This window comes from Scaptodrosophila lebanonensis, unplaced genomic scaffold (assembly GCF_003285725.1).
Source record: "Scaptodrosophila lebanonensis strain 11010-0011.00,11010-0021.00 unplaced genomic scaffold, SlebRS2 tig00000096-arrow-pilon, whole genome shotgun sequence".
NCBI lineage: Eukaryota > Metazoa > Arthropoda > Insecta > Diptera > Drosophilidae > Scaptodrosophila > Scaptodrosophila lebanonensis.
Genome location: NW_022060567.1, coordinates 3,040,528 through 3,058,364, shown reverse-complemented (window position 1 = coordinate 3,058,364; position 17,837 = coordinate 3,040,528). Strand labels below are relative to the sequence as shown.

Below are 17,837 nucleotides of genomic sequence, written 5' to 3'. Positions count from 1 at the left end.
GATTCTCTTTCCACACATTTGAAATTTAGCGCTGCCAACCTAGCTATGACAGTGTTACCACTTACCCATTAAATACCACCGCAACTAGTTGAATGCAAGAGAAGAAGAAGCAACCGCGGCAGCAAAAATTGTTATTCTCGATGTAAAACGCGTTAAAAATTTCATTTAAAACGCGATTGAAAGTGCAAGCGATAGTTAAACGGCTTAGAAATGGTTCGTGTATGAAGTGCACGTGCAGCGAATGCATTAGATATCAAAATCAAATATTTTCAATGGCACAATAAAAACACACTCACATATTTACGTACATACATACATATATACATGCAACCCACACACATGTGAACGCGTGTAAAGCATAGAAACAGCAACAGAGCTAGCAACGAAAACGTATGCAAAGTGAAACAATAAAAAAGTGATGTATGTACATTTGTGTTTGTTTTGGTGTGTGTATACATATGTATGCATAGGCAAACATTAATTGATAAAACATTGAACTAAAACAAAACAAGCAACTGTAGCCGATTCTGCGCTAGGAGTTCAACACAGAATCAAACGAACGGGACCACCAGCCGCAGTAACAAAAACAACATTAACAGAAACAGAAACAACATTGTTACAAACGAACGACACTCGCACTCGTGGCTGTTCGTCGTCATTGCCCCCAAACGTCAAACGCTGGGCACAACAAACGCAAAATACAGAAAAGTTTTTGTTGCTAAAAATAGCAACAAATAGACAAAACGCGTTGACGCAGGCTAAGAGGCGGACAGCAGGCTACAGGCGAGCAGGCTGACTATACCAATACGCTCTCTCGTTGCGATTACTACCATTACTCTGTGTAGGCAGGCACAACAGCAACAAAACAACGCGCGCCAAATCCCACACTAATAAAAATTGCTTAAATAAAACCAATACTTCAAAACAATCTAACAACAACAACAATAAAAAAAACAAAGAAAACAAAAACTGAATAATTTCTGCTTTTCAAAATTTTGTTGTGGACGCGCGCATTCGTTTCAATTTGTTAGTTTTTGCTCATTGTGTGGAACAAATTATAAACAATCGAGAGCGTGCAGCAAAAGTGCACAACAATAAGTAACGATATCAGAGGAGCAGTGCAAGAGCAACAGAAACAGCAACAATAATAATACCAATACCAACATAATCATTATCAGTATCAGCAACGGCGCGGGCAAAGCAATTTAAAAACTATGCTCTTAAAATATACAAAAACCAGTGGAGCTAGCGGCGCAGGTTCCAGTTCATCATCCATACAAGCGACCGCGACGTATGTCGCACGAGGAACAGGTTTGTTGATTTTATTTCTTTACGTCTTCTAACCCATAATACATTCAAATACATACTTATATATGTACATATAAATATCTTGGCGTTTTCTAAATACCTTTACACACACCTACTTACATGTGTACAAATCTGTACACATATGTAAGTAAGTATATATAAATATATTTGATTATTTATATACATATATATACTGTACATATGTATTAGCCTAAAGTACGTTTGCCCGAATATTTGTTTTCACGCTTTCGTATTTCTATTTGGACACTTTGATAAGGTTCACGGCCACAGCTGGTCAGCCAACAACAAACATTCATATACATATGTATACATATGTAGATGTACATACATATGTACACTCTGTGGTTTACAGGTGATTACATACAGTCGCTACATAAAGCTGCTATATTTATAAAGGAACTGAATCCCTAGAAAAGACGCCACAGGTGCTCTAATTTCTGGACACAGATTATTTCGTGCACTGCACTCCGCTTTAAAATATTAATCCATTTTTGAGATCCTTTGTGGCTACCTTTCTTTTTAAGGACAACAAGAAAATGTTGTATTTCTTGTAATAAGCTTCTTTTTTTTTTTTGCATTCCTCCTCTATCAAATCTTGCCTTGCAAATAATGTTTATGTCTGGAGACTGGTCTGGCGGACTTATCAGATTGGGAGAATACCAAAGCAGTCAGGTCAGCATAACTCCCGATTTAAGTTTCCGAAAACGATCACGTAGACCTAAAAAGTCGGCACTTTGAATCAAGTTTTCTTCAAAAATGTAAAAGTACATTGTGCTGTCCATGATTTCGTCGATAAAAACCAGTTTCTCGACAACAGAGGATGCCGTACAGGCCCAAACAGTCATTTCACCTTCGCCAGTTAACGGCCTTAGGTTCTTATTTTCGCGCTCGGTATTCGGTTTGCGTAGCACGTATTTAATCCCATTTGAGCCATATACTATGTATATTTTCAATTTGGAATCGTATGCGAAAATAACGACGTTATAGGCTTTAGAACGTGCTCCTTACAAACAATGACTAAATTAAATTACCGGACCGAACTGAACCGACTATTAAAAGGGATTCAAAAGTGATCTTCGATACCTCATTACGATACCAATTATGTAGCTGTGAGCATATTCCCTCTCATTATTATTGTTCCCCTCATTAGTGGATACGTATTGTTCTTGAAATACCTATCTGTTAAGCTGTTGGTAAACAATTAATTGTTAGGAACACTAGATCAAAAAAAAAAAAAAAAAAAAAAAAAAAAAAAAAAAAAAAAAAAAAAAAAAAAACGGAATGCCTGACCAAGTTGAAGAGACCTTCCACACTAACTGCTCTAGTTAGATCTCTAGTTATGCGGCGCTGTTTTCATTTTCCTTTGATCACGAAATCAATATTAAATAGACGTTTCACTTTCCTGGAATAACTTTTCCAGCAATTAAAATGTAGTATTCTACTCAAATTGGTTTTGAAATATGTTTTAATCGCATGAAAAATATACTTATACTTATAGAATTTTCTAATGCTTTAATTTACCAGTATAAGTAAATTTTTAACTTTTTAGTTTAATGGCAAATTTTTTATATAGTATTCACTTGATGTTTAGGCTTACCGTTATGAGTTACCAGTATTGGTAAACTATTAACTTTTTAGTTTAATGGCAAATTTTTTATATATTATTTAATGGCTTTAATAGTCAATGAGAGGTCAATGAGGATTCATTCTCCATTTAAAAGCGTACACAAAAATCGTTGTAAGCCTTCATTAGTGCCTTTACGTGATTATTTGTGTTTATTTATATAAAACCATATTTCAGTTTTGATTCCCTCATTTCTATACATATATGAATAAAAAACTCAATCGTTTGTTTTAGAAACCGTTTGTAGCCTGTTCTGTTCTGCTCTTACAATTTATTATTGATTAAGATTTCAACAGAACTTGAAATTAATGCGTTGTCTTTTAACTCCCAACATATTAATGTAATTTCAACAGAGTCTACACAAAAGTATTTTTAGCACAACCATTAGTGTTTTTTTCCTGATGTTTTTGTGATAAAATTTCATAAAAAGTAGAATACATGTGAAAATAAATTGTCAAAATTGTTATTGAAATATAGCTTCGATTACAAAAAGCCTTACGGGTATGTTTTTAGTATTATATTACTTTTAAAAACTATCTTCACAATTAGGCAAATAATTAACACAAGTTATTGTCAATATAAATACAAGGATATAAGACAATACGATACAAGTCTATTCGATAGCTTCGGCGTCGCTATGATGCTTTCATTTCATGATCAAGTGCAATTTTTCAAAGAGGTAATGGTCACACGGTCATAAAATTAAATTTTTATAAGAAAAAAATTAAAAAATCAGTCACCAGCCTCCCTCCACAAAATTTGGGCCGAACAATTCAATACAATTTTCCGTATTTTCGATGCACCAAGTGCTTCAAATTATCAACATAAGACACAGTATTAACTGCTTGACCAGCTGGCAGCGGGTTTATGGTAAGCAATTTGCTTCGAAAAGTAGAAGCAGATCAATATTGTCTTGGCTGCTGACTCCTCCAAAAGACTTTTTACGGATTTGGTTCATCTGGGTACATCTATTCGGCATTTTGATCAACAGGTACAATTATGTACTTGAAGTTCTATCTTTTTTTACTTTCTAATGATATCTGTCGAATGTTGAATGCTAAGCAATTTTTGGTTGTCAGATCAAAGCAAGAACACACCATTTGCAGTTCGGTTGAAATATTTGCATTAATTTCACAGAAGATTTGGAGTCATTTTTGATGAATTCGCGCGATCTTTGGTTTTCCGACATGTTTGTAGTTCATTCCAGTCATCGCAATCATTTTTGAACCTCGTGGACACTGCTACGAGCTAATCAATTATCACCATAAACTTGTTTCATCAATTGGAACGTTTCGAAAAAAGTTGTACCAAGTTGAAATCTGGTCTTAATATTTCGTTGGACATTTTTGTACCAAAACCGCAAACACAGTGTTACTTTGTGTGGGATAGCTTGGCTTCCATCCATCCGAATGTCATTAAATATAAAAGATATACCTAACTAAAGGAGTCATCCATTAACATGTAGTGCTACCAGAAAGGAATATTAGAAACAAGAAAGGAATGCTAAAGTCGAGCAGGCTCAAATCTTAAATACCCTGTACCACGCCACAAAAAAGAATTAGTAAAAAAATATAATTAATTTAATTAATTAATTTGATGAACAAACTCGTCCTTTCTCGGGCTCAGGAGAATCTGTATACCAAGTTTGGTTACTCTAGCTCTTATACTTTCTGAGATCCTTGCGTTCATACAGACAGACGGACGGATAGACGGACATGGCTATATCGACTCGGCTTGTCATGCTGATCAAGAATATATATATTTTATGGGGTCTGCCACGCCTCCTTCTGTGTGTTCCATGTACACTCGCACAAAACTAGTATACTCTTTTAGGGTATAAAAAGTCCTCTATACTTTAGGATGCACAGCTTCTACTTACATGAAGATATTGGCCCTTTTGAGAAAAAGTTAATTCTATAATTAAATTATAATTTTAAAAATTAGTGCTGTCTTTTTTTTCTTGTATGTATGTATCCAATTAGTATTATACGGCGCAGGCCGACCTCATATACTTGTACATTTGTGCACACCTACGATTATTTGATGATGGTGGGGGGAAGATGAAGGTGTTCTTGTTGTTCCGGTTCGCCACATTTCACACAAAAACAGCTACAAATGAAGGAGCTGTTCCACTTACTCTGCCATCGAAAATTCTGATTGGTAAAACCGTCCAAAGCCAAGTGGTTACTTCTTTTTATATAGATTAAATAAAATAAAGTGGGTCGGAGGAATCCTTCCGCATTGCTGTCGCTGCCATCGTCCTTTTAGCAGTGTTTGTCTGGTGGTTTGTTTGTTTGTTTGTCGAGTCGGTGTGTGCTTAGTATTCGATTTCCGTTATTGTCCTTCCCACGTTTCCTTTGCCTCTTTTGCTAGCCTTGATGTTCATTTAATATAATTTAATAATTCCAACAAGGTCGTGTCAGGAAATGAACTGTCTGGTCAGCCTTGCTGCTTCAATAAGAGAACAGTATGTCGAGAAGATTTTGGGTGGAGCTGTTTAAGCTATTGTTGCTAAAAAGAAGAAGACAAACTCAGACAGTCCCACTCTGCTTGATTGAAAATGAATTTTCGCAGTAGAGGCTAGTCAGACGAAAATGCAGTTTCACATACATGTATGTATGTACATATATGTGTAGTATTAGGTTCCTGCAATTTTTTGTAAGAGGCAGAGGGGATTCATCCTAATCAACGTGCCAAATCTTTCCGGCTACCTTGGTTTCAGAATCTAAAATCAATATTTTCTCTCGCAATTCTCTGTCTTCATTTCAAGTTTTAGAAAAGTTTTAGGAGTTTGTGTTGTTGTTTCGGTTGCTGTGAAATTCTGGATAGATTGGTAAAAATCTGTAGGGGGAGAATCCAAATAATAAAATAAACTCGTATTGCCTAGGTACTCCGGGAGTCTACATACCAAGTTTCATCAATAAAGGATTAGCCGTTTTCCAGACAGATTCACTGATTCAGAGTAATACATTATTTATTATATTATATATATTACATGAGCCTGAAAAGTGAAGGAATTCATAAAATTGTTCTCTTGCCAACTTGTTCTAAAGAAATTCGGAATAGAAGGGCAACGTTAAATCAGACCCAAGTTCCAGAAGGTATAATTTATTAACGGAATCGTATGCTATGTCTAATTAGTAAGAAATAGGGGCAATTTAAATCATTAAGCGCCACAGTCACTCGGTTATAAGAATTAACAATATTTATCAGCGTCAGCATTAGGAACGACTTTGGAATTTCCGGAGCTCAACCGGAAAAGCTAGCCATTTAAAATTCAAGAAAACAATTGGCGTTTTAGAAAACGAAGCAGGACCGATCTTTGAGCGCGGTTTGTGGACAGATTGATGCTGCAGGATTCTAACCTTAGAACTCGAATTTCGAAATGCCTCACACCAGCGATATAGCCGAGAACAGATTCAGGACATTGACGGCTGTATAGCCATATTGCGCTAATTGAGATGAATCGACTCATTATTGGGATGACTGTTCCATTTAAGCCGAATTGCATGGAATGTTCCCTTTTATGCAAATCCTTTATACTTGTAAATGTTCTGGGCTAATACGTCACTCTGTTATGCATAGGTGAGTTGGTTTTTTGTTCGCTTTGTTTGCCTTTTGGACAAACCGCAAATGCTCAGACTGGCGTTTAGTTCGATGGCCATGAATTCATTCATTCATTCATATACTTATACTGAGTATATATGTATATATATATACTTGTATATATAAGTCATCGAGGAAGTCGTATAAAGCTGGATCTCTGCTGGCGACATTCTGTTTGCTGTTGACTGGTTTTGCTGCCCAATGTACGAGTACAGTATGCAATTGATCAGTTGCTTGGAAAAAACGTAAATGAACTTTGTCACGAAAAGGTGGTTAGTAGACTTAGAAGTCTGCCCCGGCCTGTCCCGGCCCGGCCCGCGCCCACCCATGCTCATTTGTTTTTATGGCATGTCGTGTCGAGTCTCGTGACTTCGTTAGTCAGCGTGCCTCCCGCTCTCTCGCGCACCTCCCCTCCCACCCAGTGCTGCTATGCCTAATTTATACAATTTTCTGCTCTCCACATTATTTAATGAGAACTTGAATCATTTGAGACTTATTTAATCAACTTAACTATGTATGAAAAATGGTTGAACAAAAAACATTTGTCTGTTGCGCTAGAGAATTGGAATTGTACAGCACTGTAAAATCGGTTCGCATTATTCTTATTGTTCACATTCCATAGCATTTTTGTTCTTGTTGCGGTTGTTAGCTCGCATTATAGTGAGTCGAGCGTGAACAGTGGTTCCAAACGAATATTAAAGAGACTATACATTTAACACAAATATGAGATATGTATTATGTAAAAGTTATGTATAAATATTAAGCATTCAGCAAAAACGGATTGAAAAATTGTTATTCGATAGCAGATTCGAATTAATGAGCTTATTAGCTTCGATTAAAAAGAGACCTATGAGTGCAATTTAATTTTTCGATTAACGCCTACTTAGAAGAGTCAAGAAATAACAAACAAATTAAAAAATTGTTATACGGTAACAGATTTGAATTAAAAGGTTTACTAGCTTCGATTAAGTAAACCATGGTTCATAATCTATACGAGTAAAACCACATTATTCGATTAGCGCCCGTTTTGAAGAGTCAAGGAGCAACAAACAGATAGCAAAATTGTTATTCGATAACAGATTTCAATAATTGATCTTATTAGCTTTGATTAAGTAAAACCATGGTTCTTAATCTATACGAGTTCAGCCCCATTTTTCGATTAGCGCCTTTTTTGAAGAGTCAAAAAGCAAGAAACAGATAGACAAATTTTTATTCGATAACAGGTTCGAATTAAAGCGTTTATTTGCTCCGATTGGATGGAGCAATCTGTACGAGAAATTCAACGTTCTTTTTCGAGTAACGCGTTTTTGGTGCAGTCAAGAAGCAATAAACATATTGAAAAAGTGTTATTCGATAACAGATTCGAATTAAAAGGCTTATTAGCTTCGATAAAGTAGAACCATGGCTTTTAATCTATACGAGTACAATTTAATACTATTCGATTAACGCCCGTTTTGAAGAGTCAAGAAGCAACAAACAGATCGAAAAATTATTATTCGATAACAGATTCGATTAATGAGCTTATTATACGAGTTCAAGCTCATTCTTCGAATGACAATGGCAATAAACAGATTGAAAATTTGTTATGCGACAACTTTTTGGTGCATCGATCGCATTACTTATTTTTTGCAGTGCATTTTACAATTTTCTTTAAATGGGCACCACTGTGAGTCAGCTTGAATTCTCTCTTGCTCTCTCTCTCTCTCTCTCTCTCTCTCTATCTGTGTGTCTTTCACTGTTGAGAGAGGGACTGGACGCTCTTGGTTTGCTCTTTGCTGCTTTCACTCGAAAATTTCAATGACAATAAAATTAACTTCTTATTGTTGTTGTTGATGTTTCTGTTTGATTTTGACGCTCAAAATGCGAACCCACCTCAATTACTTTGCGGTTGTCTGACGCGCTCAGCAAATTCAAATTCAAATTTCGATTGAAATTCAAATTCAAATGTGAATTCCATTGACACTTGAGAGAGCAGACATACATACAAACATATACATACATACATATACTACTTGTACATACATATGGGCTTACATACATTATCAACATCATCATCGGCATCGGCGGCAGCAGCAGCAGTCAGTGACTGCAGCACTTGTTGTTGCTGCCGGGCAATTGAGGTTCATGGTTGACACAAAACAAAATGATTAAAGTTACTTATTGCTGCTTCATACACAAATGTATCTATTACTATAGTCGTTAGTGTTGTTGTTGTTTGTTGTTGGTTATTCCCCAAAAAACATTGTCGCTGTACACTTAAAATACTGTCTGGCCGATAAGTTTGTTTTAACTTACCTTACGATATATCAAGCCATTAACAGCAAATGATTTTGTTTATAAGCTTTTGCCACAATTAAGCGAGCCATTTTCTTGATTTTTTTCTGTTTTCTGTTTTGTGAGCAACAACAGCAACAACAATAAAATGCAATCAAAGCTTTTATGGCTGCGCGCGTTAAATTAATTTAGTGAAGTGTCTGACCGGCACGGCAGTCTTTAAATGATTTCTGGCTAAGTGTTTCAGCAAAATGTGGGCCAACATTGAAGAATACGTTTTCTTTTTGCAGTCAACGTGAAAGATCATAAAGTAGAGATCGGCACACTTTAATAGGCAGGGCTCAGGCAGAACGAACAAGAATCCGCAACAAAGAATTCACAATCCACTTCCTGACGCATGCTATGAATGCACATTAAATGTGTATATCCGGTAACCAATGGGATCTTGAAACCAATATAGCCACGCGATTGCTGTTATCGTTTTGAACTTAATAATTTCTAGAATTTATTACGCTATATTTTTATAAGGGTATAAACGAGTTGGCAGTCGCACAACCCGAGATTGTTATTAATCAGGATGACAAGTTGAAATAGTCATGTTTGTACGTCCTTTTCAGCCTCTCAATCACCTTTGGCATTCTAAAAAATTGTTCTCTATTTATACCCTACACCCAAAGGTTAGAAGAGTATACGAGTTTAGTTTAATATATGTATTTTGGATCAGTATTACAAGACGAGCCGATATAGCCATGTCCGACTGTTCGTTTGTATGAACGCGAAGGTCTTGGAAAGTATGAGAGCTACAACTACCAAACTTCTTTTCCATATACGCCTAAGTCCTAAGCAGGACAAGTTTGTGTTCTTTGCCTTCGCTTTCACTGCATTTGGGAAATAAAATTGTTTCGGTAATGATTTTTCTTGCATTAAATATTCTTGCCATTAAATATCTATTTCTATTCTATTTGCTTTGCGTAAAGCTTAGTCTATGTATTGATATGGGGGAAACAAGAACTCGCATTACCAAAGGATCTGCTGAATATAATAAGCAACTTAGATCAATGTGGGCTTCGCCGTTTTTGAAGTTCAGTCGTTCATACAGACGGACAGACTGACGAACGGACAGACGGACGCACATGTCTAGATTTATTTGTCTCTCGTCGTTGTGGTTAATAATATATGTGTCTACCTTATTGGTACGGAAATGCCCAAACCGAATATGCCCTTTAAGTACAGGGTATACACTTTTCAAATTCTACTAATTCTATTGCCTAATCCATATACATACATACGAGTACATATGTGGTAGCGCATCTATCATACGCCATAATAAGCATTCAATGTATGTTTTTTTACCATCAACTGTATAATAACAATGTATTTACTTATACTCATTTATTGTAGTAATTTCATTCGATTTTTGAGATAGGTACTATAACATTGCATGATCAGCTTATATAGATGGTTCTTGCGATTGTCATTGTTAGCTGCTTTGCCAGTTTTTGTTGTTTAGCACACGATATTTAATTCCATTACGTTGCGATTTTTCCACACTCGCTTTGAACGACAGTCTTATTTAACTAACTAGGTGTATTGCTGCTAGAATAACAACAAATCAAAACAACAACAGGAACAAGAGAGAACGCTACAGTCGAGCAAGCCCGACAGTGTAATACCCTGTACCCATGTAAACGTCCGTCACTGAGTTATATGCGCCCATAGCAGCAGCAAAAAGAGGAAGAAGAAGAGCGAACTTGTTGCTGCAGTTTGGTGGGGTTGTACTGGCGAGAATTTGTTTCGCTAATAACTTTTCTTAGAATTGACCGAATTAAATACAACAGTAGACAATTATATATAAATTATGTGTGCAAAGTTTGGTTTAGGTAGCATTTGAAATGTGGACGCTATTGACGAAATTCTGTAGCGGGGGAAGGGGGGGAAAATTAAAAAAAATAAAATAAACTCGTCCTTACTCGGACCTAGGAGAATCTGGATGCCAACTTTCATGTCCTCGCGTTCATCCAGACGGACGGACAGACGGACGGACATGTCTAGATCGATTTCTCTCGTCATGCTGATCAAGAATATATATACTTTATGGGGTCGGAGATGCTTCCTTCTGTATGTTACATACTTTGCACAAACCTAATATACCCTTTTTACCCTACGGGTACAGGGTATAAAAATCTAAGGTCGAAATGCAAACGTTTCTTAGAATTTGTCTAGACCATATAACCGTCGACTGTTGTCGCCGTTGTTATTGTTGTTCCTGTCGCAGTCGCGGTTGCTCTCGACTATTATAGAGCCCAATTGACTGAAACTTTGCCAGTTTAGTCACAGAAACGCCCCCCAAAGAGCTTTATAGCCGCGCCGAACAGTGGTTCACGTTTCAATTTTTCTCCTTGCAAATAAATTCCGGGTTTTCTTGGGTCTGACGTCAATAACAACAAAAAAAGCAAGTAAAAAAGCTAAAGTCGGGTGTCCCGACTTTGAAATACTCTGTACATATGTTTAGAATAATTATAGAAATTAAAAAAAGTAAGAGAATTAAAAAAAAATTGTATGATCGATTTTACCTTATTTGGTATTCGAACTCACGTAAAGGGTGTATAATTGCACATTTACATAGCAGCGCTTGAGCAGCGGTTGTGCAGCAAATATATATAACTTCTATAACTTCTTGTTAAATCGGTCTATCATGATGAAACTTGGCATACGAACACATAATAATTAACTGGGGGTAGTTGCAAAATTTAAGTTCGAAGTTCCAAGAATTACGGGAGTTAGAGAAAATCGATTTGCATGGGAGAGGGGGAGGGAGGGAAATTCCAAAATACACATTTTCTGCGTATTCACATAAGGCACCTGGGACTAAAATTTAGTGTCCGTAGGTCTTATAGTCTCCCCCCATAGAGGGGAAGTGGGGGGAAATCAAAAAAATAAAACAAACTTGCACATAACGCATCTTTGTGCAAAATTTGGTGTCTCTACCTCTTATAGTCTCTGAGATCCAGGTGTTCATACGGACAGACGGACAGACTGACAGACGGACAGACAGACAGGGCTTGATCGACTCGTCTCGTCATGCTGATCAAGAATATATACGAGCCCTAACCACTATTAATTGGTACGGCAAGGTTTTTTTCGACAGTGCAACTTTCAATGACTCATATTTATTTGTAGGCGATGATTGCCCAAACATATTTATACTTTTTAAAAAGGTCATTGAATTACCTTTAATTTCATATCAAAACATGCACAAGTTTCATATCAACAAAATGAAAAAACTCAATTTAAATAAAACAACTTTCATACTACACGAAATATTTTGACCATTATTAATTGGTACGGCAACATTATTTTTCTTAAAAAAACGGTGAAAAATGTAAAATGTAAACAAAAACTGGACAAGTAACGGTAAATAGAATATTGTGATGAAGGAAAAGTAAAAACATATGACATTTAGTTGTAGTTTTAGTTTTATTCCCTGATTTATGAGCACGATGGCACGTGGCAAGCCAGTTTGTGAGGAAGTTCGAGCTAAAATTCTAAAAAAATTAAATTTGGGCAACAGCTATGGTGAAATATCGAAAAGTCTTATGCTTTCTAAGTCTACAGTTCAAAATATAGTGAAAAGCTACAGAAAGAATGGCAATATACACTGTAATACAGCGAACAGAGGTCGAGTCTCAAAAGTTACTTCGCGTGACAAAAGAAGTTTGTCGAGTATAATAAAGGAAAATCGGCGAAGTACTGTGAGAGATATATCGGCAAAATGGTCTGCAAAAATTGGGAAAACAGTGAAACGAGAATGGACTCGACAGCAAATGAAAAGAATTGGATATGGCTTCTATAAGGTATGATTGCGGTTCCTGCTTAGCATAACAGATAATTTTTTCTGTACAATTAATATATGTTGGTGTTTTTAGGCCAAAGAAAAACCATTGCTCACAGCTTTGCAGATGAAAAAACGATTGCTATGGGCAAGACAAAGGCAGAATTGGGAACAGAGGCGTTGGCATTCTATAATTTTTAGCGATGAATCCAAATTTGATGTGTGTGTCGGTGATGCTCGAAAACGAGTAATACGAAAACGTACGGAGGCATATCACAAAGATTGTCTTAAACGTACAGTCAAGTTTCCAACGAGCACAATGGTGTGGGGATGCATGTCAGCCAAAGGTGTGGGACAACTTTACTTTATAGATGGAACTGTAAATGCAGAAAAATACAAGTGTATCCTTCAAAGTAATCTCCTTCCATCAATACCAAAGCTTTCTGAGTGTGGGGAATATACCTTTCAACAGGATGGTGCATCACCACACACCGCAAAAACAACCAAAAATTGGCTTCAAGAAAATGGAATTGATGTCTTAGATTGGCCGTCATCAAGCCCAGATCTAAGCCCAATAGAAAACTTGTGGGCAATCATCAAAAGAAAGCTGAGGAATGACCCACAGCGTACTCTGTCAGGACTAAAATCAAAAATTCAGGAAATTTGGGATTCCATAACTCCAGAAGAATGCCTAAAATTAGTAAATACCATGCAGAAGAGAATTCAGGGTGTTATTAAAAATAAAGGAGATGTTACTCAGTTTTAATGAATATATAATGTTGCCGTACCAATTAATAATGGTCAAAATATTTCGTGTAGTATGAAAGTTGTTTTATTTAAATTGAGTTTTTTCATTTTGTTGATATGAAACTTGTGCATGTTTTGATATGAAATTAAAGGTAATTCAATGACCTTTTTAAAAAGTATAAATATGTTTGGGCAATCATCGCCTACAAATAAATATGAGTCATTGAAAGTTGCACTGTCGAAAAAAACCGTGCCGTACCAATTAATAGTGGTTAGGGCTCGTATACTTTGTGGGGTCTGCCACGCCTCCTTCTGTCTGTTACATTTTCTGCTCCCGCAAACCTAATATACTTCTGTACATTTTATGTACAGAGTTAATTATTACAATATATATTGATGATTATAGCACTTTTGTTGTATATATCTGTGTATATCGACATTAAAATGTCGCATAATAAAGTTGAAAATTAATAAAAACATCAAAGTCATTAGTCATAGCCAGTTGCCAAAGGGTGTGGTGGACGATCACACTTAATAGAATGCTATTAGGGTACGTATAAAATTTGGGATTTATGAGTTTATGTGCCTCATGGTTCTATTTATTTGTATGCCCTGTACCCGAAGGTTGAAAATTATATATTTGGTTACTGCAGAGTATCTTACAGAAAGAAACATTTCCGAACCCATAATGTAATTATATATACAAATATTTATAACCAGTATGACGAGAGACAAATTTCCGCCTGTCTGGATGAACGCCTGGTTTTCGGTTTCACATTCACCAAACTTGGTACGTCGATTCTCCTTATCCCCACGCAACACGACTTTTTAAAGATTAAAAAAAAAATTGTCCACATCCCCCAGTTACAGAATTTTGTCAATATTGTCAAACTTTGTACACTTAACAAATATATATTTTATACTAATCTTTAAATATTCATCCAAATCGGTTGAATTTAAGTAAAGTTATTAGTGAAACAATTTCACTCAAGTACTACGTCAACAAACTGCAGAAGGAAGTACGCTCTTCTTCTCTTTGCTTATGCTATGGGCGCATATAACTCTGCGCCGGAAGTTTGTTTGTGTACAGGGTATTTCACTGTCGGACTTGCTCGACTGTAGAGTTCTCTTCTGTATCTTGAGAGACAAATTGATTCCGGAAAAGGTTTTACTTAAACTTGTGATGAAGACCCTTTTAATTCCTGGGCCACACGATTTTTTCTCCTTCCCTTCGCTGCAGTAAAAAAACCATTTTAGACTGAAGTATGTATTTCAATGTTTAAATTATATCTGGAAAGCTCAATATCATATTGCTTCTGGGCTAGAAATATTGTAAAGCTGAGCAACAATAAAACTACCACTGTGCGACGAGAGGCTGGGCGCTGTGTCGAAGGAGGCGTGTAGGTCGCTCTATAATTATTTCCTAACTGCCCGGAAATGCCGACGCGAAACGCCATGCAAATGAAAAAAAAAACAACAATTCTCGCTCTTGTGACGTAGAAAAGTCGACACGGTTGCGCGCCGCGTTGCCGCGCGTCATTGGGTTTGTTTCGCTTAGGGTTAAGCGGCAGCGTGTGAGTCCCCGTCCAGCAGCCATTCAACCGTGCAATCAGTCATCAGTCAGCCAGTCCGTCAGTTAGTCATTCAGCTAAGCTGGTTTTATAGCAACGTTGTCTTGATGAGAATTGCAATTTGCGCTTGCGACTTCAACTTGAACTCTTTCTCTCTCGAATTGTAGACCTGCAGGCCCCGAAAATTCGCTGGCTATGACGTCAATTGGTAGTAATAAACACCGCTATGCGAATTTTATTAATTAAAAAAAAGGCTAATAAAAACAAACGTATAAAGAAGACATTTGCGACGAGTCTTCGAAACAAAAATTGAGTTCAAATACTTTAGTGGTTGAATTTTTAAAGGTTGGCCTTATTGCTGTTGTTGTTGTTAATGTTGCTATCATTGCAATTGTTGTTGGTGTTGTTTCTTTTGCCATTACTCATGTCGTATTCTGCCAATTGGCTTGGCTCATTGTTACGGCTCTCCATTTCATTGGCCTTGAACCCGTGCTAAGAATGATAATATAAAATACCTCGTTATAACAAATTACAATGGCCATATTGTTATTGTTAACATTATCTATACACAGTATCGGCGGGGGCGGCTGTTGTTATTGTTTTTAAAGTTGTCACTGATTAAAGCGCCATTTGAAAGCATACATATTTTGAAGCACCTGTACTTCAATACCAGACAGACCAGACTTCGACTGGAACGCTTTTCGTTAGCTTCTAGATCACATTCCAAAATAAGAACATTGACTAACAAAGAGTAAGTAAACAAGATACTTAAATATTTTATACATCCTTGGTGCCGAGAAAGAAACTTCCCCGACCGCATAAAGTATGTACACACTTATATTCTGAATCACAATGACGAGACAAATCGATCTATACATTTCCGTTCGTCTGTCTGGATGTACCCTTAGATTTCGAAAGCGGCTGATTCTATATTGATCAAATGAGTTTATTTTATTTTGTTGATCTCTTTTCATCCTTTTGATTTTGGAGTAGCAGACACCAATATATATACAAGGTGTGTTCCAAAGTAAACAGGACTTTAAAAAAAAAAAAACAGAACAAATGGTTTTTTCGGCAAAATCAATTTATTTTATTCAAAATAGCAGAAGGAGATTCTGCTTCAATACAGCTTTTTGCACGATCCAAAAGCATGTCGATTTGTCAGTCAATTTGTGGGGAACAAACCGTGGACACACCTTCCGTAAGCCTAAATGTTCGGTCAAAATGCGATAAATCGATGTTTTCTTTGAAGCTCATTTTCGCACCGATAACACAAATATACTGACACTTAAAACGCAATAACTTCACTTCCAATCGATGAAATGTCAGGAAATTCTCACTGGACAATCGATAAAGATAGCAGATTCTAACGCACCAGTCGACATATAGATAGCGCCACCAGGGGGCGCTAGATTCAAAAAGTCCTGTTTACTTTGGAACCCACCTTGTATATACTAGGTGGGGTGAAAAGTAACCTCCTTGACCACCAAAATGCGCTACTATCGATAAAATGATTATGGGGCCTTATAGTCCATTCATATTTAGGTATCTTTGGTAAAATTCAGCTCGATGGAGCCCTTAGTTTTTTTTTTACAGCTGATAATTTTTGATGCTTTTGGCAAAATGGCGACCATGAAAAAAACGATTTTCGTTCTCTGATAAAGCATTATTTTTTGAGACAGAAAACAGCAAAGGAAACGAAAGAAAAGTTGGACAAATATTATGGGGCTTATGCTCCTTCAGACTATACTGTAAAATATTGGTTTCAAGAGTTTCGTGGTGGCCGAAACTGCACTACTGATGAAGTGCCTAGTAGCAGGCCCTCCGATGCGGAGGAAAATGTCAAAAAAATACATGAAATGGTGTTGGCTGACCGGAAAGTTAAAGTGCGTGAGCTAGCAGAGGCCACAAGGATAAGCACTGAGCGAACCCGCCATATTTTGGGAGAGGTTCTGCATATGAAAAAGCTATCCTGCCGTTGGGTGCCGCGCAAGCTGCCTTCAGACCAAAAGTATGAACGTGAGCACACTTCGAAAGACTGTTTGGTGATGCTGGAGCGGAATCGGGTGGACTTTTGGCCTCGATTGGTGACAGTTGATGAAACCTTTATCCACTACTATACACCAGAAAGCAGAATGAGTGCCCGGTAATGGACTGAAGCCGGCACGAGTGCTCCGAAGCGGCCGAAGGAGGCTCAATGGGTCGGAAAGATCATGGCGTCAGTTTTCTGGGATTGTCGAGGCATAATTTTCGTGGACTATCTCGAAAAAGGGAAATCAATAAACAGCGAGTATTACTGCTCATTATTGGAGCGATTAAAGGCCAAAATCGCTGCGAAACGGCCTCACATGATGCGTAAAAAAAATTGTTTTTTCCAAGACAATGCACCGGCACACAAAAGCATAGCAACCATGGCAAAAATAACCGATTTAGGACTCCAAGTGGTTCCTCATGCACCTTATTCACCCGATTTGGCTCCCTCTGATTACTATCAATTCCCAAATCTCAAAAGATGGCTGATAAATAAAAAATTCAGCTCGCGCGAAGAGATCATTGACGCTACAGAGGGGTATTTTGCAGACCTTCCGGAAAACTACATTTCCGATGGGATAAAAAAATTGGAAAATCGCTGGAATAAGTGTATAGCCCTAAAAAGGGACTATATTGAATAAACTAAAAAAAAAATTAAAAATAAATTTTTTTCATTCCCAAGGAGGTTACTTTTCACCCCACCTAGTATATATATGTTTGAGTGTTTGTTCGTTTGTTTAAACGTCTGTTCAAAATGAAGGTTGGGTTTGATGTGATTAGTATGTTACTAATTTGGCATTCACTGATTTTGTTCAACAAAATT

At 36.9% G+C, this 17,837-nt stretch overlaps 1 protein-coding gene across 1 annotated transcript in view; it reads left to right on the top strand.

The window, feature by feature from the left end:
- Window positions 1-120: 120 nt before the first annotated feature.
- Window positions 121-17,837, top strand: part of LOC115627552 (nuclear factor of activated T-cells 5) — a 68,198-nt gene continuing 50,481 nt past the window's right edge. The window contains exon 1 of the mRNA XM_030523270.1: window positions 121-1,311. Within this exon, the coding sequence (XP_030379130.1) occupies window positions 1,215-1,311 (97 nt within the window). The 5' untranslated portion in view covers window positions 121-1,214. The remainder of the gene's footprint in view (window positions 1,312-17,837) is intronic.